This window comes from Bufo gargarizans, chromosome 6 (assembly GCF_014858855.1).
Source record: "Bufo gargarizans isolate SCDJY-AF-19 chromosome 6, ASM1485885v1, whole genome shotgun sequence".
Taxonomy (NCBI): domain Eukaryota; kingdom Metazoa; phylum Chordata; class Amphibia; order Anura; family Bufonidae; genus Bufo; species Bufo gargarizans.
Window position 1 is genome coordinate 115,626,379 of NC_058085.1, and position 26,259 is coordinate 115,652,637.

Below are 26,259 nucleotides of genomic sequence, written 5' to 3' on the forward strand. Positions count from 1 at the left end.
CGAGTTCCCTGTGCACCAGAATTGACTTTGAGCCGAGTCATTGCCAGCTTCTCTGGTGACTGCAGGATTTTCTTGACAGGTGCGGATGTTGCCTGTCTCTCATTCTGAGATCTTGAAGAAACAGTGGATGGGCTATGTCTACTTGAGACCTTCTCTGGTGCCAGGCAATGTATTTTTGGTAGGGACAACATTCATTTTCCTGGTGGAAGGAGCAGATATAGTCTGTCTCTCTTTCTGAGGAGTGTTAAGTGCACTAGGAGTTTTTACTGAAGGAACTGTATCTGGTTTTGATTGAGGAGCAGAAGGCAGCAATTTTTTACAAGAGGTCCTGTTCAGTCCTTCACTTAACCTTCCATTTCCCGGCTTCCTGGAAGAGACAGACTCTTGATTTCTCGCGATTAGTTTGGAAGGTGGCATTGCGGTGCCATTGTTCTGCTGATCTTTGAGTTGCTTCTTGACTAAAGCAGAATTCTGATGCTTTTTTTCAGAAATCATAGCATTTTGTGGCTTGGTCGTACAAGTTGATGCTTGCTTCAGTGACATGGATGAACATTCTTGAGATACTATGTTGGCAGTGGCATTCTGGGCTGTAATGAGTAGCTGTTTATTTGGGGTATCACTGAGCTCTGATAAACGCTCCTCATGTTCTCTTAGCGCCCTGTCCCTTCTCTGGTAGGACCGTTGCATCATCTCTTGGCTCACAGATGAGAGACCTTCTAAAGGAGAAGAGTGCATCAAAGATTACAGTATCAAGTGTCCAGTGCTATTAGATGAATGTGTAAATGAGTGTGAATGTCTGGATGTGGCACTGCCACAGCTTACCATACCTAAAACAAAGGGCAGACTCTCATCACTGTCATCACTACTACTTCCATCCTCCTCACCCTCAATTCTTAGAGAGTTTGAATTTTCAGAGTCTCTCACTGTCTCTCCATCCAGTTGTTGAAGTAAAGGCAAGGCCTCTAGTATTTGATGTCTGATTAGAGGAACAAATAAAAAATCAACAGTATGTAAAAGTTGTATCTCACACATACAGACTAGGCCGCAATTTAAGTTTTTTGCCCAAAATTGTTGTTTTTCAAATAACAGAATAGAACCACAGTATGTAAAGTGTGTATCTCACTATATTATGTCTGATTAGAGGAACAAATTAAAAATCAAGTAGGTCAGGATCTCATGACATTCATGTCTACAGTAGGGAAGGAGCTGTGAGAACTACACATTCATTTTCATTAAAAAGAGAATATTTTTCACAATGGGCGTTAAAGGAAATCTGTCATCAGGATAATTGCTATTGAAGTAAAGCCTTGGCCTAATAGCACTTAGTACATTATTTACAGATGTGCCTTTGTTCTAACAACAGATGGTTTCTATCTTCTGAAAATCCAGTTTATTTGGTATGCAAATTAGTCAGTAAGGTGCCCAGAGGGGCGTCACTCTTGCACGCCTCCGGCCACAATGTGTCCACCCACCCCTCCTGCCCACAACTCTGCCCCCTTATCCCCGCTCCTAGCATGAGGGTGGGCTTGGGCACTAGCAGAAGGCATGCCTGGGCTCCTTCCTGCCAGAATGATGCCCCTCTGGGCCCCTTACTGGCTCATTTGCAAACCAAATAAACTGGATTTTCAGAAGATAAACATCTATTGCTGAAACAAAGGCCCATCTGGAGATGGGCGGTATGCCCATCTCTGGTGCACTTGTGGGAGCGACACCTGCAGTGTTCATAGTTCATTTCTACAGCACTCCATTGATTAAAAGCAGGGACATAGATATGTATTATCTCCTGTCCCCTGCCCCAACCAATGTATGTCAAAAGTTTTACATTAACAACACAGTTACACCAAACACAGCTTAGGGTAGGTTCACACCTCAGTTTAACTAATCCAGCAGAGAGCAGCAGGCTGGAGATCACCGGATCTGGCCATTCACCACCGGACCCCATTGACCATAATAGGATCCGTCCTCTTTCTGGCATGGGTGCAGGGTTTTGGCTGGATGAAAACCACTGCATGCAGCGATTTTTGTCCACCCGAAATCCGGCACTCATGCTGGAAAGAGGACGGATCCCATTATAGTCAATGGTCGAGTGGTGAATGGCAGTATCCGGCTAGGCCAGATCCAGTGAGCTCCGACAGGCCATTTAAATGGAGGTGAGAACCTACCCTTACAGAGTAACATACAATTTATTAATTTTGGGAGGAATTACCATTCAAAGGCATTATCTGCTTTCTTCCTGAAACACAGCCAGTTTTGTCTATGAGCAGAGTCTGGTATGGCAGTCCATACTCATTCAAGTGAATGGATCTGAGCTGCAATAACAGACACAAACCACTGGACAAAAGCAGCACTGTTTCTGAAAAAAAACTTTTTTGTAATCTGGTCAACCCTATCGATTTTAATGTCTCACCTGTAGTCTTTTGCCTTGGTGCATGGATTTCCAGTAAGATCCAAGATGAGAAGACTCCGGGGTAATTCACCTGTACAGTGCAAAAATCCACAGATTGAAAGATACATCGGTCACACATGTAATTACTATCTAATGTCTGCTGGAGGATGGCACCTATGACTGACTTACCTGCATCCAGCCTCTTGATCAAATTGTGGGAAATGTCCAGGAACTGCAGATTTGTCAAACACCGGAGGTTTTGGATTTTTTCCACTCTGTTCCAAGAAAGACTAAGGAACCTTGGAGAAAAGTGTGAACTTTCAGACCCACACTTAAAATAACAATCACAAGGCCCGAGATTAAGGATGCTTTTACATGTACCATTGTGATGTAGTTTTTGAAGTTAAAGGGGGTTACCCCATCACAATGTTCACTGTTAAATCTGTTAATGATTTGACAGTGATCATTTTTGTAAATATATTTTATTAGCCAATTCTCACCCTTCTTGAGAATATTCATCCCCACCTACCTCATTGTTGTAATTTAGTCTCCCGTAGTTACGGCCACCGCTCTTCTCCCAAATTCCGTGGCCGCGCAGAAGGCACCTTATTTTCTCCGGGCCGCGCGCTGTCCTGAAAGCGCACGCCGCCGCGCATGCGCCGTGGTGACTTCTTCCTGGCCAGTATAGTACAGACCCACGAACGCACATGCCGGCTCTGTACTATACTGGCCAGGAAGAAGTCACCATGTCGCATGTGCGGCGGCGGCGTGCGCGTTCAAGACAGCGCGTGGCCCGGCCGGGACAAGCCTTCAATCAAGCTGACTAAGCCCGTCCTGCCTCACAAGCCGGAAACCAGGAAGTGAACGGCGAAGCTCGCAGCAGGTAAGTATGAAAACGGTAGATGGGACAAACTCTTTAAAAGGTATCCCATAAATAATGTAAAAAAATCTAAATCAAACATAATCTAGTACAAGACAACCTCTTTATAACAAAGCTAGAACCAGCCCTGTACCTCACATGGATTCAGAGATCTCTACATTCATTTCTCCAACTGTTCGGTTAGATTTATTACAATCTGGCAGTTTAGGGGGCGTGTGCTTTCTACTGCAGCAGGAGGCATTTGAAGGATGGAACTGATCATGCGCTTCCATCTCAGTGAGCAGGACAGAGAAATTAGAACAAGAGCAAACAGCAGGTGGCGCTATACAGATAGATTTTAAACAGTTTGGAAATATTGCTGTTCGCGAATATTTTTCACGGGACAACCCCTTTATTTTCAAATGTTTTTATTTAAGGTGGACATAAGAAAGAGTAACATACATTTTACTAAGAGCAGTAATATTGATCAGTATTATTTATAACACGTCTCTGGTGATGGTCCTAATACAAGCCAATAAAGCAATATATTAAAAGTCCTTTCGCCAACCTTCTGACATTGGTTTTTTAGAAGGGGAATGACGGAAGGGTAGGGGGAAAGGATGGGTGTGGGGAAAAAGCGGTGGAAGAACCACAACTAAATTCTCCGCAAACCGCGGAGCAAATAAAACATAACATTAGCCCAGCTCATTCATCTCCTCTCCATAGTCAGTACATGGAAGATCTAAACATGCACACGGCGCGCAGGGACCCCCATTGAGCACTCAGATTAAATCACATCCCTGATATAGGGGGGTTATTTAATAGGATTTGTGTCTGGTACCAGGTAAGCTGGAAGCATTTCTGAATACATCTCCTAACCCGGAGGGGCAATAAAACTCTCCCAGTACGCAAAAAATTGCTTCACGTGAGCCTCCTTTTTGAAGATGCCTCTACCCAATCCATCTTCATTAAGAAGGAAAGTTTTTCAAGGAATAACGTAAATGGTGGCGGTGTAGGATCGATCCATGTATGGAGAATGGTCTTGACCCCTGCTGCTGCTACTAAACATAGTAGTTTCCGGCTGCCAGGGGTGCACCGCATTGTGGTCGAGTCAATGTATCCAAAAATGGCCCATATAGGGTCCAAAGGTGCTGCTGACGTCAGATGGGTGGTGGTAAATGTGTGTATTCTACCCTAAAAGTTGTATCACCGGGCATAGCCATAAGCAATGAAAAACATCTGCTCCTGTCACTCTACAACGGAAGCAGCTATCCGATTCAAAGACGCCCATACGATGGCCCCGTACTGGAGATCTATATGCCCGGTGATAAATCTGCAGGGTCGTCTCCCGGTAGTCACTGGATGGCAAATAACGGATATTGCGTTCCAGGGCCTGATACAAAGTGGACATCGTTAGTTGCGGGATATCGCTGAGCCATTTAGTTAATGCCCATTGCCCTTGACTATAATCTAGAGGGGTATTTAGAAATGTATAGTAACTGGTGGTATGTCCCTTTAAGGTAGGAGTAGGTTTGAGAGAGGCCTGTAAAGCCGGACTCCATTCTCGAGGGGTTAGGTTGGGTAGTAACTTCTGGAGATAACTGCTGGCTTGTAAGTAAGGAAAAATAATTTACTTATTGGTGGGGTATTTCGTTTTGAGAGTTTCAAATGACAGAATCTTATATGTGGCATGGTCCACCAAGTGGCCGAGCAAAGTTATACCTCCCTTATGCCATTCAGAAAAATCTCTATGTGGTGATCCCATTTGGAAATGTGGGTTAGCTAAGATCGTCATATGTAATGAGTTGTGGGGGTGTCGATTTTTGAGGATTCTCATTTTTTGCCACGCCCGCCAAGTCGACGTTAATAAAATATTTTCCCTAGCTCGTTCTGGGATCTCTCCCATTGGGGTATGGAGTAAGTTAGGAAGGGCTAGTCCGGGTATAAAGGCCTGTTCCTGACCCCTATTTGAGAATATGGAAGTATAGTATATCCAGTCTATAGCAATTCTCATGAGAGCTGCGATATTATAAGCCCTTATATTAGGAAAGTTCAACCCCCCCATTCAATCCAGGCTGTTATAGGACAATATAAGGTATCCTGGGGCGGAGACCCTGCCAGATAAATTTACGGTATAGACTGTTGATTTTCTTCTCATCCCTAGGGCGTAAATAGATTGGTAGCGAATGTAAAAGGTATAACAGGCGAGGGAATTCCACCATCTAGGTACGCCCACCCCATGTAAGACAAAGGAAGGTGTCGCCAGCCTGCCAATGTGTCCTCAAGCGCACGTATATAGGGAGCGATGTTTGCATTGTATAATTTTCCCGGTGACTTGGTGATCTGTACCCCCAGGTATGATATAGAGTGTGAGCCCCATTGAAATGGGTAATGAGCTGTCCACCTCGGTCTCGTGTGGCCTTTAAGGAGCATGGCTTCAGATTTCTCCAGATTTAGGGTATATCCTCAGAATTGTCCAATATCCAAAAGATTCTGTAATGTAATGGAGTGTGATTTCAGGGTTTTTGATGATTAACAGAATAGCATCTGCAAATGCGGCCAGGGCGACTAAATTAGGACTATGTTGTGTGGAGGTGTGGAGTGGCTGGAAGTGATTTAAGAGGGGGTCCAACTATTAATACCGGGCCAAATCCTCTGTGAGATAGAGCAGCATTCAGAAAGGGCCATGACACTTTATCAAACGCCTTTTCGGCATCTAGACTTAATAATAGTGGGGGGGGGGGATTACCATCTCGTGTCTCATGGGTGGCGGCTATAGCTGCCCTGAAGTTTTTGACAGATTGTCTAGATTTAATGAAACCTCTTTGTGAGGGGTGTATGATGTTGGGGAGGATGTTGGACAACCCCTTTAAAAGGGTTCGTGCCAAGTATTAAAGTTATCCCCTTTCCCACAGAATACAGGAGAACTAACTAATTGCTGAGGTCCGACTGCTGGGACCCTCCCCGATCCCATGAATGGAGGTCCCATGTCCAGATGGAGTGGCAGGCCGAGCATGCGCCTTTCCGCTCCATTCATTCTCTAAGGGATTTCGGGAAATAACTGAGCACTGTACTCGGCTATCTACAACAGTCCCATAGAGAATGAATAGGGGGGGCAGGGCTCATGCTTAGCCTGCCGCTCAATCAGGCTATGGGTCCCCGTTGTCAGGATCGGTGGGGGTTCCCAGCAACCAGTTAGTTATCCACTATCCTGAGGACAGAGGATAACTTTAATACTTTAATAATGCCAATCTAGTACTTCTGCCTCTCGAACAGTGCCAATCTATTACCGACAAAGAAGCTGGCCGTCACTCACTAGACACAGGTTAGACGCTGCCAGAGTGACAACTGCTCAAACTTTGCCAATGTGTAGAAGGCTGTTTTCTCAGAATACGGCACAAAGAGTGAAAAATACTATTATGCTATAAAAAAAAAAGTGCTATTCAGATATGCGGACATTTTCAGGAGCGGTCATACCAGGCTGCAAGCAGATTTTCATGATCATATCAGTCACTACACAGATACTGAGGCTCCCGCGTAAACTCACCTCAGATTCTTCAGGACATCTATATTTTCAATCTTCTTTATTTGATTCTAAAAAAACAAAAAACAAAAACAAAAGCAAACACAAGTCGTCATGAAAGCTGGCATTCCTGTATTCTCAAAATCCCATTCTATACCATTCTAGACTAATAGCTAAAGTTCAGTACAGCAAGATATATGCGCAAGAAACAATCAAATATGTGATAATGTAGTCGGGGGAGCAGTGACAGATAAAGTGGCTGCACTAGCTGCCATGCCCAGATACTATCATACTCTGGGCACTTCTCCACCGCATGCCAGTAAGTGATTTACATAGAAATGTTTTTACATAGCAAAAAGCCAAACAACACATACAGTATAAGGAGACTATTAACAAAGTATGATGTCACAATGCAAGCACAGCATAGGCTGCTACATGGTTTGGTATCCAGGCAGGCCATGACTTGTATGCTGGCATCCATCCTGAATCTTCACTGTGTTATCTGCTGCCAAACCAAGTGGGCGTTAGAACAAAAGAAAGGAGAAATAGGCCATGTCATATAGCAGGACACACCCCGCGCAGATAACAGGTAAGGGTCCCTCCCTCCAGTGTATTGTTGATAGGAGCAGGCATTAGGTTACCTCTTGTAGGTACAGGTTCTGGACCTCCTTAACCAACTCCAGATGCTTTAGTGTTGCGATCCCTTCTCTATCCAGCCTCACAGTGTGTAGATGGAGCAACGCCTGAGACCTGCAGAGGAAGACAACTGAATAGGGATCTACAAACGTGTCCCAAGCCATGAACTGGCCAAGGCTAGATTTGAGCATGAACAGAAAAAGGGGCTAAAACCATGGGGGACCTCCTTTCTGCCAGTGGTTATTAGAGTTTTGGAGAAGGGTCATTGATCCACACTGGAGTCAGGAAGGCTTCTAGCTCATGGGGTTCCAGCCATCAAGAGGACTTCTTAGGCTGAGTTCACACGGGCGAGATTTCCGCAGGGGTGCAATGCGGGAGGTGAACGAACGCACAGCACCCGCCCTGAATCCTGACCCATTCATTTCAATGGGTCTGTGTACATGAGCGTTGTTTTTCACACATCAGTTCTGCGTTGCGTGAAAATCGCAGCATGTTCTATATTCTGCGTTTTTCACGCAGCCCTGGCCCCATAGAATTAAATGGGGCTGCGTGAAAAATGCATTGCATCCGCAAGCAAGTGCGGGTGCGGTGCGTTTTTCACTGATGGTTGCTAGGAGATGTTGTTTGTAAACCTTAAGCTTTTTATCACGCGCGGGAAAAACGCATCAAAACGCATTGCACCCGCGCGGAAAAAACTGAACAACTGAACGCAATCGCAGACAAAACTGACTGAACTTGCTTGCAAAATAGTGTGAACTCAGCCTTAAGGTTATTAGAATTCTGGAGATGGGTCATTGATCTTATTGCCTGAAAACTGATTTCAACCTCATGGGGTTCTTTGCCTTCCTCTGGATCAACTTTGTAGAATAACAGGCTGAGCTGGATGAATGCATGTCTTTTCTCAGCCTTACAAACTATGGGGGTCATTTACTATACTGAAATACGCCTAAATTAGGTGTATTTCAGGCGCAGATGGCGGCGCAATGGTTAGTTGCGCCGCTATCTTTGACTTCAACCTGACTAACACCAGTTCTAAAAATGTGGGCGTGGTGTGAGCGGAAAGGAGGACAGTCCGGCAGGTCCGTCTCATTAACCATTTTTTACGCCGCTTTTAGGTGTAGAAAATGGTCTAAATGTAAAACATCTGTCTTAGGGTGCATTCACACGACCGTATAAATGGATCCGCATCTGTTCCGCAATTTTGCAGAACGGTGCGGACACATTCATTTCAATGGGGCCGCAAAAGATGCGGACAACACACTGTGTGCTGTCCGCATCTGTTGTTTCGTACCACGGCCCCACAAAAAATATGTAGCATGTCCTATTCTTGTCCGCACACGTCCGGTATCCGTGTTTTGCGGACCCGCAATTTGCGGACCGCAAAACACTTACGGTCGCGTGAATGCATCCTTCCGTTTAGAACTGGCGCTAGATTTGCCGAAGTTATGGAGAGGCTAGTGCCTCTTCATAACTCCGGCGGATCCACTGCCAGCTTAGGTCTTAATAAATGTGCCCCTGTGTTACTATGTTAACCATAAGAAGCTAATCAAATCTGTACTTAAGTTATACCAAAACACTAAAAACTGTGATAGGGATAGGCGGGACTCACAGCCTCCATCCTCCTCCCATTGTATGTGTGATCTCACGCTGGAGGTAACTAGGAGTTGTTCGCTGTGTGACGGACCTTAGGCCCCTGTAATTGCCCATACGGCCCCTGTAATTGTCCGATACAGCACAGGTAGGTTAGCGTTAGGTCCCGTGCCACTTTGAGATACCTTGAGGGGATTCGCGGGCTCCGGTATGTCCTTGATATAAGAATATATTGGCGAAAGACTCATTTTAATATCAGTGTGAGGGTTTATCCATATATTATCAATTGCATTTACCAGTGTAGTGCACAATTTTTTGTAAATTTCTGTTTTATATAGCCAATCACATCCATACATTTGGTTATCCTGTGTAGGATGTCTTTGTGGTACATATGGTCCGCTACGGGCATCCTCCATTATATGCATTTTTGCTGGGGATTTCTGTTAGCAATATTAATGATAAGCAAGTCTGTGATGCCAAGAGATGAGAGAGATGGTAACAGAAGGGAGTGGTTGACGGTGTCAAAGGCAGAGGACAGGTCAAGGAGAAGGAGTAATGTTTTTTGGGTTTTGGCCGTTGGTGACTTTGGTAAGGGCAGTCTCAGTTGAGTGGTGAGGTTGGTAGCCAGATGGTAGTTGGTCAAAGAGGGAGCAGGAAGAGAGCCTGAAGGACAGTTCAAGGTGGACATGTTGTTCAAATAGCTTTGAGGCATATGGAAAAAGTGATATGGGTGACAGGCCGGCGCTATAATAAGGCAGACCAAGTGGGCGCAGAGACAGGGGGGCGGAAAAATGCAACTTTTTTTTTTGTAATAAATCCTTTGCGCCGCCGGCCGCTATGAGAAGTTGCGCCGCCCCACCACCCCCGGCCCCGCCTCCACCCATCCGGGCCCGGCGCTGCTTTCTTGCTGTGATCTCGTGCCGGGTCTCGCAGGACCCTGCGAGGCACGCCGGAAGACGGGATTGTGGGAGGCTGCGAGCGAGAGCAAGATGGCGGAGCAGTCTCACTCTCAGAGTGAGGTAAGTATTTTTAATTTTTTTTATGTGCACACCACTGCCTGGCTTCATAACTTACACAGGGGGCACTGCACCTGGCATGGCACTATATGGCAGGCACCAGCAAATCCTTCACAGGGGCCCGACCCCGGGGGCAAAAGTATATGGCACTGGCAATAAGTAAACTAAGGAAAAAATGGAAAAAAATGTAATAGATATGGAGGGGGCAAAAAATGGAATATATACACAGGGGACAAATGATTATGGAATATATACAGGGACCCAGATATATTCCATTTTTCCCCTATATATATATATATATATATATATATATATATATATATATCTCCATTTGCCCCCTCTGTATATATTCCCTTTTGCCCCCTATATATATATCCATTTGCCCCCTCTGTATATATTCCATTTTGCCCCATATCCATAGGATGCTGGTGGAGTTCTGGGGGAGGGCAAAATTTTGCTTTGCTTGTGTTGGCAAAAATCCTTGCACCAGTCCTGATGGGCGATAACTATATAAAGAAGATGGGTCAAGGGAATGCTTTTTGAGGATGGGTGTAATGATAGCATGTTTAAAACCAGAGGGTAAGACACCAGAGGTTAATAGGTTGAAAACCCTGTGGTGAGGTTGGGGGTGAGGTGGGAAGGGATCGGGTCAAGTGCACAGCAGGTGAGATGGGATCTGGAGTGAAGGGAGGAAAGGTTTTCCTCTGTAAGGCCTCTTGCACACGAACGTATTATCTTTCCATGTCCATTAATTTTTTTTTGCTTTCACTTCAATGGGTCTGCAAAAAAAAACGTAAGGTACTCCATGTGCATTCCGTTTCCATATGTCCGTATTTACATTCTGCAAAAAAAATAGAACATGTCCTATTATTGTCCGCATTATGGACAAGGATAGTACTGTTCTATTAGGGGCCAGCTGTTCCGTTCCGCAAAATACGGAATGCACACGGACGTCATCCGTATATTTAGCGGATCCATTTTTTGCAGACCACAAAATACATATGCAAGAGGCCTAATGGTGGAGAAGCACAGTTTGGGGGAAGATGACTCAGTAGTTCTGAGGACTGCGCCGAAGCTTTCTCTGATGTTGTCAATCTTTTGTGACGGTGAGGGCACTGGGTGATGGAGAAGTGTTAGCTTTTTAAAAGTGTTAGGCCTCATGCACACGACTGTATGTATTTTACGGTCCCCAAAAAACTGATCCACAAAAAATACGGATGACATCCGTGTGCATTCCGTATTTTGCGGAACAGAACCGCTGGCCCCTAATAGAACAGTCCTATCCTTGTCCGTAATGCGGACAATAATAGGAAATGTTCTATTTTCTTGCGGAACGGAAATACGGATATACGGAAACGGAATGCACACGGAGTACCTTCCATTTTTTGTGTGGACCCATTGAAATGATCCGCAAAAAAAACGGCACGGAAAGAAAATACGTTCGTGTGCATGAGGCCTTAAAAAGATATTTAGGGTTGTGAGACAGGGAAAATATGGGAGATGTAAAGGAGGTCTGTTTTGCAGCAGTGAATGAGGGCTATATATAAGCTGCTGTTACATCATAACTTCTTAGTGACATCACAAATGGGCTTCTGCCAGGTAAGCTACCGTGACATCACAACTGCGACCGTGCAGGAAGCTACTGTGACATCATAAGTGGGTTTAGTCAGATAAACTCCTGTGACATCACAAATGTTTATACATCAGATACGGTGCGGTGACATCACAACTGAGTATGTGTGAGTTAAGCTGTTGTGACATCACAAGGGGGTTTTAGTCAAGTAATCGGCAGTGACATCACAAGTCAGTTTCTGTCAGGTAACCTGCTGTGACCTCACAACTGTGATTCTTTCAGGTAAGTGACTGTGACATCACAAGTGGGTTCTACTTAAGTGCGCCACTGTGACATCATAAGTATCTACCAGCAGGAAACCTTTTTATGACATCACAAGTGGTTTTCCATCCTGTAAGCCATCATGACATCACAACCAATTTTAGGCTGTTAAAGGGGTATACCGGTTGTTCAGTTAAGAGACTATTCTGGTTTAAGTAAAAACATATTATTTTTTTGTATAATGGAAAGTTATACACTTGTCCACTATAGCTGTGCAGCGTTGTGTTCATTACATGATCAGGGCAGAGTGTTAATATTCCTATTAGATGACTGCAAGCAGAGATCTTACAAACCAGGTGGAAATGATACAGAAAGTCTGTTATTTGCAGACACCAACATACCCAGAATACATAATTAGGGCTCATGCAGATGACCGTATGCATTTTGCGGTCCGCAAACCACGGATCCACAAAAAAAAAAACTGATGACATCCGTGTGATTCCCTTTTATTTGCGGATCCATTGTAACAATGCCTGTCCTTGTCCGCAAAACAGACAACAATAGGACATGGTCTATTTTTTTAGCGGAACGGACCTGCGGACATGGAATGCACACAGAGTAATTTCCGTTATTTTTTTTTGCGGCCACATTGAAATGAATAGTTTCGCATATGAGCCCTTACTAGTATTAATACTCACAAGAGCTCCTGTGTTTCTCCATGTATAGAAGGCTCCAGGTTCCTCCTCACCAGAACTTCTAGTATGGAATCTCCATCCTTTCTGTCCCCTATAGTAAAGCATCACAGTGTTATACAAGGTAATCACACAGTAGGTGTCCCGTGGCCCTCATCACAGTGTCATACACGGTAGGTGTCCCACATCACAGTGTCATACACGGTAATGACACGGTAGGTGTCCTGTGGTCTCCATCACAGTGTCATACACGGTAATGACACGGTAGGTGTCCTGTGGTCTCCATCACAGTGTCATACACGGTAATGACACGGTAGGTGTCCTGTGGTCTCCATCACAGTGTCATACACGGTAATGACACGGTAGGTGTCCTGTGGTCTCCATCACAGTGTCATACACGGTAAGTGTCCTGTGGTCTCCATCACAGTGTCATACACGGTAATCAAACGGTAGGTGTCCTGTGGTCTCCATCACAGTGTCATACACAGTAATCACACGGTAGGTGTCCTGTGGTCTCCATCACAGTGTCATACACAGTAATCACACGGTAGGTGTCCCCCATCACAGTGTCATACGCGATAGGTGTCCCCCATCACAGTGTCATACGCGATAGGTGTCCCCCATCACAGTGTCATACGCGATAGGTGTCCCCCATCACAGTGTCATACGCGATAGGTGTCCCCCATCACAGTGTCATACGCGATAGGTGTCCCCCATCACAGTGTCATACGCGATAGGTGTCCCCCATCACAGTGTCATACGCGATAGGTGTCCCCCATCACAGTGTCATACGCGATAGGTGTCCCCCATCACAGTGTCATACGCGATAGGTGTCCCCCATCACAGTGTCATACGCGATAGGTGTCCCCCATCACAGTGACATTCACGGTAATCACATGGTAGGTGTCCCGTGGCACCCATCACAGTGTCATACACGGTAATCACACGGTAGGTGTCCCCCATCACAGTATCATACACGGTAATCACACGGTAGGTGTCCCCCATCACAGTATCATACACGGTAATCACACGGTAGGTGTCCCGTGGCCCCCATCACAGTGTCATACACGGTAGGTGTCCCCCATCACAGTATCATACACGGTAGGTATCCCGTGGCCCCCCTCACTGTCTCACTCACCCCATGCCATCTTGCATACCAGCAGTAGGAAGCTGCCTCCTCGTCCACACGCGTCCTTTCGTTGCTAGGAAACCGCCGGCTCCCAGAAGGCTGCGCGTCGCCCCTTCGCTTCCGGAAGAAATGGCTGCGACCCTGGTTAGAGGAGCTGCCCGGGAGCTGGGTGAGATCCGGAGCACGTGATTAGTCTCGGGCGCCCGCGGGGCAGGGGTTCAAGGGCGGCACGGGGTAATGAGTGGAGTGCAGCCTGATGAGATTTGTCACTAATGTCGCCAGTGCAGCAGCACAGTGACCCCACCTGGGTGACACTGGTGACATACGAGTCACTTGTCTGCATTGACGCGTGTGCCTGGTTGTGCCCACCTGCAGGTGGCATGCAGTCACATGAAGGACTCTTGTATGAACCAATCACAGAGCAGCGTTTATTTTTCTAATAAGCAGTTACAGGGGTTGTCACATCTTATTCAGAAGGAGTGGGCCCCACCTGTGAGACCTGCACCCATCTCCAGAATGGGCCCCCAAAAGTGAAGGCGAGCACCCCATACATGCGCGGTACGCTCTCTGTTCATTTCTATGGGAATTAAAAAAATCGCTAACTAGCCGTCGAGCTCGGCTGTTTTCAGTAGTCCCATAGAAATTAATGGAGAACGCACCGCACAAGCGCAGTCACCGCTCCGTTGGCTTCTACGGCAATGTCGGTGTTCCGTGAAATTTCCCTAACCTCGTCGCTTCCTGTAGTGACGCGGCCGCACCGGACATGACGTTCCCGACTTTTGAAGGAGGTGTTTCGCGCAGGTGCACAACGACGGGGTAGGGAAATTTCACACCAGAGTTGGGGAGAAGGGGCCACCTAGTGCGCCTGCCCCTTACCTCTCAGCTGGCTCCAGATGATCAGACACTGCGCGTGCGCAGTGAGTGGTAGGGAGATTTAACAGAACAAATGGCCATTAGCACTGACCAGTAATTTTTCCCTACCCTCTAACCACTGCTGAGGCTCCCGGCGCATGCGCAGTGTCGTCCGGTGTCCAGCTGAGAGGTAAGGCGCAAGCACATTAGGTTGCCCCTTCTCCCCAACTCTGGTGTGAAATTTCCCTACCCCGTCATTGTGCGCGGCGCGGCATACCTCCTTCCAAAGCTGGGAACGTTATGTCCGGTGCAGCTGCGTCACAACAGGAAGTTGTGAGGGTAGGGAAGTTTCATGGGTACGGAAGTTACACGGAACACCGGAGATAGCTAAGCCAGAACTTAGCTATTTTTGGCAGTGCCATATAAATAAATAGAGGGCGGCCGCACATGCGCTCACTTCAGGGGTCCTGTTCCAGAGGTGGGACCTGCACCTATCTGATATTGTTGGCATATTCTAGCGACATGCCACCGATGTCTCATATTAGACAATCCCTTTAAGACATGAAAACTGGGTTCTGATTGGTTGCTACAGGGAGCAAGGACAATTTTTATGTTCGACACTTTAAAGGGGTTGTCTGAGATTAGGGCTGAAACGATTACTCGAATGAATCTATTAACTCAACACAAAAAAATCCTCGAAGCGATCGAATCGATGATTCTTTTGTGCCATGTGACCACAGAGTGTGAGTGAAGAGCTTGCTATTACTTACGCTCCGTGGTCACCCGCCTGCTCGCACAACACTGCTTTGGATCCCGAAGTACACATATCGTCAGGACATTTTAGTTTACTAGTGCTGCGGCTGGGCACTGATGTCTAGGAGGGGGAGTGGGGGAACTGGTGGCGTTGGGGAGGAGCTGATAGCAGTGGGAGGGTGAGCAACTGATGACATGGGGGAGCTGGTGGAATTGGAGGGGGAGCTGATGGCACTGGGGGAGTGGAGCTGATGGCACTGGGGTGGGGGAGAGCTGATGGGACTGCGGGAGTGGAGCTGATGGGACTCGGGTGGAGGAGAGCTGATGGGACTGAGGTGGAGGAGAGCTGATGGGACTCGGGTGGAGGAGAGCTGATGGGACTGAGGTGGAGGAGAGCTGATGGGACTCGGGTGGAGGAGAGCTGATGGGACTGAGGTGGAGGAGAGCTGATGGGACTCGGGTGGAGGAGAGCTGATGGGACTCGGGTGGAGGAGAGCTGATGGGACTGGGGTGGAGGAGAGCTGATGGGACTGGGGTGGAGGAGAGCTGATGGGACTGGGGTGGAGGAGAGCTGATGGGACTGGGGTGGAGGAGAGCTGATGGGACTGGGGTGGGGGAGAGCTGATGGGACTGGGGTGGGGGAGAGCTGATGGGACTGGGGTGGGGGAGAGCTGATGGCATAGGGAATGGAGCTGATGGCACTAGGGGGGAACTGATGCACTTGGGCTAATCGCACAGGGGGGAACGAAGGGTGTTGGGGACTGATGGCAGTGGGGTCTGATGAGTTTTTTTTACAGGAAGACAGTCTATTAGTTCATTTTTTCTTATTAGAGTACTCGATTAATCGTAAAAATAATCGGTAGAATACTCAATTACTTAAATAATCGTTTACTGCAGCCCTATTTAAGATAATTTAAATACCTGGACAAGCCCTCTAATACCCTAAAATAAAAAAATCATGTCATATGCACCCCTTTCAGAGCCATTCTTTGCTGTGCTGGTCCGGTTCTCCTGCCGCTGCTTGTTTACAAACTGCAGAAGTAACGTGCCAATCACTATCCTCTGTTGTATATGGCTGACAGTGATTGGCTGCAGTAGTCTTGTGCCAATCACTATCCTCTGTGGTATATGGCTGACAGTGATTGGCTGCAGTAGTCTTGTGCCGATCACTATCCTCTGTGGTATATGGCTGACAGTGATTGGCTGCAGCAGACATGTGCTAATCACTATCCTCTGTAGTATATGGCTGACAGTGATTGGCTGCAGTAGTCTTGTGCCAATCACTATCCTCTGTGGTATATGGCTGACTGTCAGCCATATACTACAGAGGATAGTGATTAGCACATGTCTGCTGCAGCAAATCACTGTGATTGGCTGCATTAGTCTTGTGCTGATCACTATCCGCTGTGGTATATGGCTGACAGTGATTGGCTGCAGCAGTCATGAGACGATCACTATCCTCTGTGGTATTCGACTGACAGTGATTGGCTGTAGCAGTCATGTGCCGACCACTATCCTCTATGGTATACAGCAGACAGTAATTGGCTGTATCAGTTGTGCCGATCACTATCCGCTGTGGTATATGGCTGACAGTGATTGGCTGCAGCGGTCACATGCCATACACCTGCATGTCACCAACAGTATGAAGTACATAGTGACTTGTAGGTGTGTGGCACATCACCGCTATAGCCAATCACTGTCCTGGCACGTCAGAGCTGCAGTTTGCATACAAGCAGCGGCAGGAGGACCAGACCGGCACCAGAAAGGGGTGAATATAACATGATTTTTTTTCTTTTAGGCTATTGACTGGCTTGTCCAAGGTTTTTAACTCCTTAGTGTACTATGCTGCAAATATACACTATGGCAGTTATTAATTCAATGTACCTTGCCAGAAATTTATGTCATAGTGATGGCAGTGGCTCAGAAACTGAGCTGCTGCTATCAGCAGTGCATGTCAGCTGTAACATACAGCTGACAGCCCGGTGCAGTAGCCAAAATTGATGCTAGCAGCGATCCTGGCCACAATCCATAGCTACTGCTGCATCTAAGGAGTTTACAGATGGAAGGAACTACCTCTCTCCCTCATAGGGCCCTCCATTACTCATCCCCACAGGGTCCTGATGGTTGCTATGGTAGCCAGAGGCCTTACAAAGGCTTCCAGGTCTGCCATGTACAGAAGTCTAATAGGCTAATAAAAAAGTCATATGTAAAAAAAGGGGATTGTATTATTCTAATGCAGTAAAACATGAAATAAACTATATAAATTTGGTATAGCCATATTCGTATCGATCCTCAGAATAATGTACACCGCCTGGTGAATCCAATGAAAATAAAAACATCACTTTTCAAGCCCTCACACCGCTACATTGACGGAATAATAAAAATGCTATGGATATTAGTATATGGCAAAATATAGATGATTTTTTTAATAACGAAGTGATTTTTATGATTCAAAAGCAGTAAAATGTCGTATCAGTCTACAGAATAATAAAATATCTTATATTATAATTAGAGATGAGCGAATTTCATATTTTGGTAAAAGGTGAATTGGGTTATGGATTCCGTTACCACGGACCATAACGCAGTTCTATGACGGAATGCATAACATCCGGTTCAGTTTTGTCCCCATTGACAGTGAATGGGGACAAAACTGAAACGTTTACCCCCGCTACTGAGATCCTATGACGGATCTCAATAGCGGAAAGGGAAAGCGCAGATGTGAAAGTAGCCTAAAGAGACCAAAACTTACCACTAACATGAAGTACAATGTCACAAAAAAAACTGCCTCCGAATAACTTGGCTAGGTCAAAGCATTACCAAGCTATTACCTCATAAAGTGACACGTCAGATTTGTAAAATGCATCCTTAAAGGGGTTGTCTCACTTGGCATTTATCGTGTAGAGAAAGTTAATACAAGGCACTTACTAATGTATTGTGATTGTCCATATTGCCTCCTTTGCTGGCTGGGTTCATTTTTCCCTCACATTATAGACTGCTCGTTTCCATGGTTACGACCGCCCTGCAGTGCAGCAGCATTGGCTGTGTTTTCACACTATAGGAAAATTATATAGGAAACTATAGTGTGCAAGTACGACCACCGCTCCTGGTTGTAACCCCTGGATACGCGCAGTGTATAATGCGATGGAAAAATGAATCCAGCCAGCAAAGGAGGCAATATGGACAATCACAATACATTAGAAAGTGCCTTGTATTAACTTTCTCTACATGATAAATGCCACTTGCTGAAGTAACGCAACCCCTTTAAGGCCAAAATAGGCTTTATCCTTAAGGGGTTAATTATCTGGGATAACCTGTTTCAGGTCGTGGGTCTGTTTGCGGTTATCAGACCAGTAGAGGTGCAGTGTGTGTGCCCAAATGATTGATGCTCTCATAGTGTGACACGAAAAGATGGGAGCATTTGAGGACAGGTGTGCTCTAGAGATAACGTTTGTTCCTTTCTTTCATTTTATCGCTTCCTCTGGGCGCTTTGATATACTGACAGAACTTTCGCCTTTTCCCTCTACCTCAGCCTGGCTCCCGTCCCTGCAATGTGTCCGCCATAAGTCCAAAGCTGTCACCCGTCACAAAAAGGCCATGCACTTTGAGAGGCAGAAGATTTTGGCACTTACAAAATACATTGCACCTAAACCGGCTATAAGTGAGAGCTGCGTGAAGCCGAAGGCCGAAGCCGACCACACAGGCAAGGTAATAATGAGAATGAATATTTTCCTGTAAAGCATTATATCGACCTGCTCAGCTCCTCCTGCTCTATAACATGCTGCCTGCAGGAACCGTACGGTTCATTCTCTGTCTGTTGCATCCAGTCAGTGTATGGAGTAACGTACCTAGTAGACCCTATAGTAACTGGTAGGGCTCAAACAGGAAATATGAGCCCCAAAACCCCAAAATATGAAAATCTTTATTGATAACACAATATAAAAAACGTCAGTGCCTAAAATGGGGATGAGAAGCAGAAAAAGGTGTCGCCACTAGGGTTTAGCGAACCTGAACTTTACAGGTTCGGTGTTCGGGTGGTGTAGGAATTCCGTTATAACGGAAGCCATTAAGGGCCATTCCGTTTTGTTCTGTCATATAATAGAAGTCTATGGCCAAGCATGACGGAGCCGTCTGTTTGTTCTCCGTCCTGCATAACAGAAACCAGACGGATCCGTTATTATTCCCATAGACTTCTCTTATGACGGATCAAACTGGAAAGCCTCTTAAAGGCTTCCATTTTGCATTCCGTCTCCGAATTCCGTTATAACGGAATCCACGAACCTGTAAAGTTCGGGTGCGCTCATCTGTAGTCACCACTGCTAGTCCTACACCACATAAGTGTATATGTATAAGGTATTCATAAATGATAGCATTGCAGCAATCACGACATAAGTGGACGCTCCACCACCAGACAAATATATCTTGGGCCAGGTATAAAAAGAACCCAAGAAGATAAACCGTTACTGCATGCCCTGTACACCAACACACTAAGCCATATTCAAAGTAGCAGTGCAATAACTCTACCCACGGTGTATGCAGCCAGGATGACGCCAACCCCAACGAGCATTTTGGCTTCCCTTCGTCTGGGGCCGTTTCCACATTCCAGAGCGGTTCATCATTGGATACAGTCAGCAAGCCTGTCATCATACACACCTCCTAACTGGTTAGCTGTACATACAAGTGTACAAATCATCAAAGCAGTCTCTGTAAGGACAGTGAGAAGGAATTCTAAGAGTTCAGCTCTGCAGCCTGCAGAACTGTGACTGCAGCTATAGATTATGATGCAGGTTGTAATTCGGGATCAGTACCAGATAACTAATGCAGTGTATTTACAAAGTGACTAAAGCATTTAACATAAATTACTTTTGTGTCCAAAATGATGACTAAGAATCATATTCTCTATGCTAGCCAGGAAAACAGAGTTCTTGTGAATGACACAGTTTATTCAAAATGATATCTTATCAATTTATTAGGTTAAAGGGGTTGTCTCACAAATAATATACATGAAAGTTTTTCACACCAGCACCTGGATCTGAATATTTTTGTAATTGCATGTTATTAAAAATGTAGGATAGAGTTAATCAATAGACTACCTATATTGCGCCACCTGCTGTTTGTTGTTTTCCCTATTTCTCTGTCCACCTCGCTGAGGTGGTCACACATGCTCAGTTCCATCCTTCATCTGCCACCCAATGAATATTCTTTTAGAAGCTGGGACCGTTTCAGGAAGAGAGCTGTCCCAGAAAGGACACATCCCCAAAGAAAAGACATGCCCACTGAACTACCTGTGTAGCAAATAGACACAGTGGTCTGTGCTTTCACTGAAGGCACAATAGCTTGACTAGTGCAGTACACAGACGTCTTACTTGTCTGCAGGTGGTTGCAGGTTTGGGCCTTCTGTTGCAATAGGAAGACCAGCTCTGGAGCACAGACTGCTGCTCCAACAAGTATAATAATGTGCAGTAACATATGTAAGGATGTGTATGTTTAATTATTTAGACAAGAAGCATGTTGTAACATTTCAATACCAGTCAGCAAAGTAGTACACCAAATGATGTCCTTGCTGAGTTGTGGGAAGTTTAGTCTCAACGATACATATATCTTAAAGGAACACTCCACTTTCTCCTCCTTAACCGCTTGCCGCCACGCTAACGCCGAAAGGCGTCATCGCGGCGGCTCTCCCAGGTCACACTAACACCAATAGGCGTCATCTCGCGTGAGCCGAGATTTCCTGTGAACGCGCGCACGCTCACAGGAACGGAAGGTAAGCGAGTGGATCTCCAGCCTGCCAGCAGCGATCGCTCGCTGGCAGGCTGGAGATGTGATTTTTTTTAACCCCTAACAGGTATATTAGACGCTGTTTTGATAACAGCGTCTAATATACCTGCTACCTGGTCCTCTGGTGGTCCCTTTTGTTAGGATCGACCACCAGAGGACTCAGGCAGCTCACTAAAGTAGCACCAAACACCACTACACCCCCCCCCTTTATAAACCACTGATCAGCCCATATTAACCCTTTATAAACCACTGATCAGCCCATATAGACTCCCTGATCACCCCCCTGTCATTGATCACCCCCCTGTAAGGCTCCATTCAGAGGTCCGTATGATTTTTACGGATCCACGGATACATGGATCGGATCTGCAAAACGCATACGGACGTCTGAATGGAGCCTTACAGGGGGGTGATCAATGATAAGGGGGTGATCACGCATATAGACTTCCTGATCACTTCCCTGTCATTGATCACCCCCCTGTAAGGCTCCATTCAGACGTCCGTATGATTTTTACGGATCCACTGATACATGGATCGGATCCGCAAAACACATGCGGACGTCTGAATGGAGCCTTACAGGGGGGTGATCAACGACAGAGGAGTGATCACCCATATAGACTCCCTGATCACCTCCGTCATTGATCACCCCCCTGTAAGGCTCCATTCAGACGTCCGTATGATTTTTACGGATCCACGGATACATGGATCGGATCCGCAAAACGCATACAGACGTCTGAATGGAGCCTTACAGGGGGGTGATCAGTGACAGGGGGGTGATCACCCCATATACACTCCCTGATCACCCCGTCATTGATCACCCCCCTTTCATTGATCACCCCCCTGTAAGGCTCCATTCAGACGTCCGTATGATTTTTTACGGATCCACGGATACATGGATCGGATCCGCAAAACACATGCGGACGTCTGAATGGAGCCTTACAGGGGGGTGATCAATGACAGAGGGGTGATTACCCATATAGACTCCCTGATCACCTCCGTCATTGATCACCCCCCTGTAAGGCTCCATTCAGACGTCCGCATGTGTTTTGCGGATCCGATCCATGTATCCGTGGATCCGTAAAAAATCATACGGACGTCTGAATGGAGCCTTACAGGGGAGTGATCAATGACGGAGGTGATCAGGGAGTCTATATGGGTGATCACCCCTCTGTCATTGATCACCCCCCTGTAAGGCTCCATTCAGACGTCCGCATGTGTTTTGCGGATCCGATCCATGTATCCGTGGATCCGTAAAAAATCATACGGACGTCTGAATGGAGCCTTACAGGGGGGTGATCAATGACGAAGGTGATCAGGGAGTCTATATGGGTGATTACCCCTCTGTCATTGATCACCCCCCTGTAAGGCTCCATTCAGACGTCCGCATGTGTTTTGCGGATCCGATCCGTGGATCCGTAAAAAATCATACGGACGTCTGAATGGAGCCTTACAGGGGGGTGATCAATGACAGGGGTGTGATCAATGACAGGGGGGTGATCACCCCATATAGATTCCCTGATCACCCCCCTGTCATTGATCACCCCCCTGTCATTGATCACCCCCCCCTGTAAGGCACCATTTAGACATTTTTTTGGGCCCAAGTTAGCGGAAAGTTTTTGTTTGTTTTTGTTTTTTCTTACTAAGTCTCATATTCCACTAACTTGTGTCAAAAAATAAAATCTCACATGAACTCACCATACCCCTCACGGAATCCAAATGCGTAATTTTTTTTTTAGACATTTATATTCCAGACTTCTTCTGACGCTGTAGGGCCCCTAAAATGCCAGGGCAGTATAAGTACCCCACATGTGACCCCATTCCGGAACGAAGACACCCCAAGGTATTCCATGAGGGGCATATTGAGTCCATGAAAGATTGAAATTTTTGTCCCAAGTTAGCGGAAAGGGAGACTTTGTGAGAAAATACAAAAAAAATCAATTTCCGCTAACTTGTGCAAAAAAAATAAAAAATTCTATGAACTCGCCAGGCCCCTCATTGAATACCTTAGGGTGTCTTCTTTCCAAAGTGGGGTCACATGTGGGGTATTTATACTGCCCTGGCATGTTAGGGGCCCGAAAGCGTGAGAAGAAGTTTGGGATCCAAATGTCTAAAAATGCCCTCCTAAAAGGAATTTGGCCCGCTTTGCGCATCTAGGCTGCAAAAAAGTGTCACACATGTGGTATCGCCGTACTCAGGAGAAGTTGGGGAATGTGTTTTGGGGTGTCATTTTACATATACACATGCTGGGTGAGATAAATATCTTGGTCAAATGCCAACTTTGTATAAAAAAATGGGAAAAATTGTCTTTTGCAGAGATATTTCTCTCACCCAGCATGGGTATATGTAAAATGACACCCCAAAACACATTCCCCAACTTCTCCTGAGTACGGCGATACCAGATGTGTGACACTTTTTTGCCGCCTAGGTGGGCAAAGGGGCACACATTCCAAAGAGCACCTTTCAGATTTCACAGGTCCTTTTTTACACATTTTGATTTCAAACTACTTACCACACATTAGGGCCCCTAGAATGCCAGGGCAGTATAACTACCCCACAAGTGACCCCATTTTGGAAAGAAGACACCCCAAGGTATTCCGTGAGGGGCATGGCGAGTTCCTAGAATTTTTTATTTTTTGTCACAAGTTAGCGGAAAATGATGATTTTTTTTTTTTTTTTTTTTTTTCTTACAAAGTCTCATATTCCACTAACTTGTGACAAAAAATACAAAATTCCAGGAACTCGCCATGCCCCTCACGGAATACCTTGGGGTGTCTTCTTTCCAAAATGGGGTCACTTGTGGGGTAGTTATACTGCCCTGGCAATTTAGGGGCCCTAATGTGTGGTTAGTAGTTTGAAATCAAAATCTGTAAAAAATGGCCGGTGAAATCCTAAAGGTGCTCTTTGGAATGTGGGCCCCTTTGCCCACCTAGGCTGCAAAAAAGTGTCACACATCTGGTATCGCCGTACTCAGGAGAAGTTGGGCAATGTGTTTTGGGGTGTCATTTTACATATACCCATGCTGGGTGATATAAATATATTGGTCAAATGCCAACTGTGTATAAAAAAATGGGAAAAGTTGTCTTTTGCCAAGATATTTCTCTCACCCAGCATGGGTATATGTAAAATGACACCCCAAAACACATTCCCCAACTTCTCCTGAGTACGGCGATAGCAGATGTGTGTCACTTTTTTGCCGCCTAGGTGGGCAAAGGGGCACACATTCCAAAGAGCACCTTTCGGATTTCACAGGCCATTTTTTACACATTTTGATTTCAAACTACTAACCACACTTTAGGGCCCCTAGAATGCCAGGGCAGTATAACTACCCCACAAGTGACCCCATTTTGGAAAGAAGACACCCCAAGGTATTTCGTGATGGGCATAGTGAGTTCATGGAAGTTTTTATTTTTTGTCACAAGTTAGTGGAATATGAGACTTTGTAAGAAAAAAAAAATAATAATAATAAATCATCATTTTCCGCTAACTTGTGACAAAAAATAAAACGTTCTATGAACTCACTATGCCCATCAGCGAATACCTTAGGGTGTCTACTTTCCGAAATGGGGTCATTTGTGGGGTGTTTGTACTGTCTGGGCATTGTAGAACCTCAGGAAACATGACAGGTGCTCAGAAAGTCAGAGCTGCTTCAAAAAGCGGAAATTCACATTTTTGTACCATAGTTTGTAAACGCTATAACTTTTACCCAAACCATTTTTTTTTTACCCAAACATTTTTTTCAAAGACATGTATAACAATAAATTTAGCGAAAAATTTATATATGGATGTCGTTTTTTTTTGCAAAATTTTACAACTGAAAGTGAAAAATTTCATTTTTTTTTTGCAAAAAAATCGTTAAATTTCGATTAATAACAAAAAAAGTAAAAATGTCAGCAGCAATGAAATACCACCAAATGAAAGCTCTATTAGTGAGAAGAAAAGGAGGTAAAATTAATTTGGGTGGTAAGTTGCATGACCGAGCAATAAACCGCTAAAGTTGTGGAGTGCCGATTTGTAAAAAAGGGCCTGGTCACTAGGGGGGTATAAACCTGTGGTCCTTAAGTGGTTAAAGGGAACCTGTCACCTCCCAAAACCATCCCAAGCCGCCAGCAGTGTGTTTCTAATGATGCCTTTCTTCCTGAAGGCAGATGCAGCAAAAGTACTGAAAACGTTGTTTTATCCCCTGCCCGACGCGCTTCTCCACACATGATTGAAGTCAAGGAGGCAGCGGCCTCCTTGCTTCAAATAACGGTAACCACTCCCCCTTCGCTGTGACTGACAGCCGGCTGTTCGGCAAAGGCAGCCGAACTCTCATGCATAATCGCTGTCAGTCACAGCGATGGGGCAGGAAAGGGGGCACAGTTACAGTGACGTGAAGCAAGGACTTCAAGCAGGTGTGGAGAAGCGCGCCGGGCAGGGGATAAAACAACGTTTTCAGTACTTTTGCTGCATCTGCCTTCAGGAAGAAAGGCATCATCAGAAACACGCTGCTGGCTACACGTAGGTACTGCTGGCGGCTTGGGATGGTTTTAGGGGGTGACAGGTTCCCTTTAATTTTTAGTTACATTCTGATGGCCATCCCCAACATGCCATTACATTCCGATATTCCATTCTCATCTTACAGTAGCCATAGATTTATCCCACAAGCTATCAGAAAATCCCAATTTTTAGTGCTTACTGTTGTATGAGTAAATGAGAGAGGCTGCAGCACTCACCACTAATGTAAAGACAAGGAAACAACATCATTTGCAAGAAGAGACAGGCAGGCAGTACTATCTGTGCCTTGATCATTTACAAATAGAAACAGGTAGGCAGTACTATATGTGCCGTGATCATTTGCAAATATAGACTGGCATGCAGTACTATCTGTGCCTTGATCATTTACAAATAGAGACAGGTAGTGTCACGGACATTCCTGTGGCAGGTACCAGGAGATCAGAGAGACTGCCAACACGTGGGTTAAATTGACAAGTTCTTGGATGTCATCTCGGATGTCCTGATCTTGCTGAGGAATATTTCTAGGGCTAGGATAAAGAGCGTCGGGGAGAGAGGGTAGCCCTGTCTCGTGCCATTTGTGATGTGGAACGAGGGGGAGAGGTATCCATTGGTTATAACTATAGCAGTGGGGTGCCCGTAATGGGAGAAAATTGCCGAAACGAATGCAGAGGGAAGCCAAAATGTTGCAGTGCTCTTTCCATGAAGGCCCAGTTGACTCTGTCG

At 45.8% G+C, this 26,259-nt stretch overlaps 2 protein-coding genes across 4 annotated transcripts in view; one reads left to right on the forward strand and one right to left on the reverse strand.

The window, feature by feature from the left end:
• Positions 1-121: 121 nt before the first annotated feature.
• Positions 122-13,808, reverse strand: LRRC46 (leucine rich repeat containing 46). 2 transcript variants are annotated; one of them, XM_044296682.1, is made up of 8 exons: positions 13,675-13,808; positions 12,543-12,630; positions 7,410-7,518; positions 6,793-6,839; positions 2,576-2,685; positions 2,408-2,477; positions 828-976; positions 122-716 (listed from the first exon to the last, which is right to left on the reverse strand). In XM_044296682.1, exons 1-8 carry the CDS (start codon positions 13,682-13,684, stop codon positions 139-141), a joined length of 1,161 nt encoding a protein of 386 aa, XP_044152617.1. In that variant the 5' UTR covers positions 13,685-13,808; the 3' UTR covers positions 122-138. The 2 variants fall into 2 exon arrangements, with proteins under 2 accessions (XP_044152617.1, XP_044152618.1); XM_044296683.1 differs by lacking the exon at positions 7,410-7,518 and having other exon boundaries at positions 13,675-13,711.
• Positions 13,735-26,259, forward strand: part of MRPL10 (mitochondrial ribosomal protein L10) — a 19,992-nt gene continuing 7,467 nt past the window's right edge. Inside the window, exons 1-2 of one of the 2 annotated variants that reach the window (XM_044296684.1) lie at positions 13,735-13,834; positions 18,800-18,975. In XM_044296684.1, the coding sequence (XP_044152619.1) occupies positions 13,795-13,834; positions 18,800-18,975 (216 nt within the window). In that variant the 5' untranslated portion in view covers positions 13,735-13,794. Of the gene's footprint in view, positions 13,900-18,799; positions 18,976-26,259 lie in introns of both variants that reach the window. The other variant, XM_044296686.1, reaches the window with a different exon arrangement.

Coding starts and splice junctions, on each gene's coding strand:
- LRRC46 (XM_044296682.1), bottom strand. Junction 6,840..7,409: donor AGAACCTGTACCTACAAGAG/GTAACCTAATGC, acceptor TTGTTTTTTTAG/AATCAAATAAAGAAGATTGA. Junction 2,686..6,792: donor GATGTCCTGAAGAATCTGAG/GTGAGTTTACGC, acceptor CTTTTCTCCAAG/GTTCCTTAGTCTTTCTTGGA.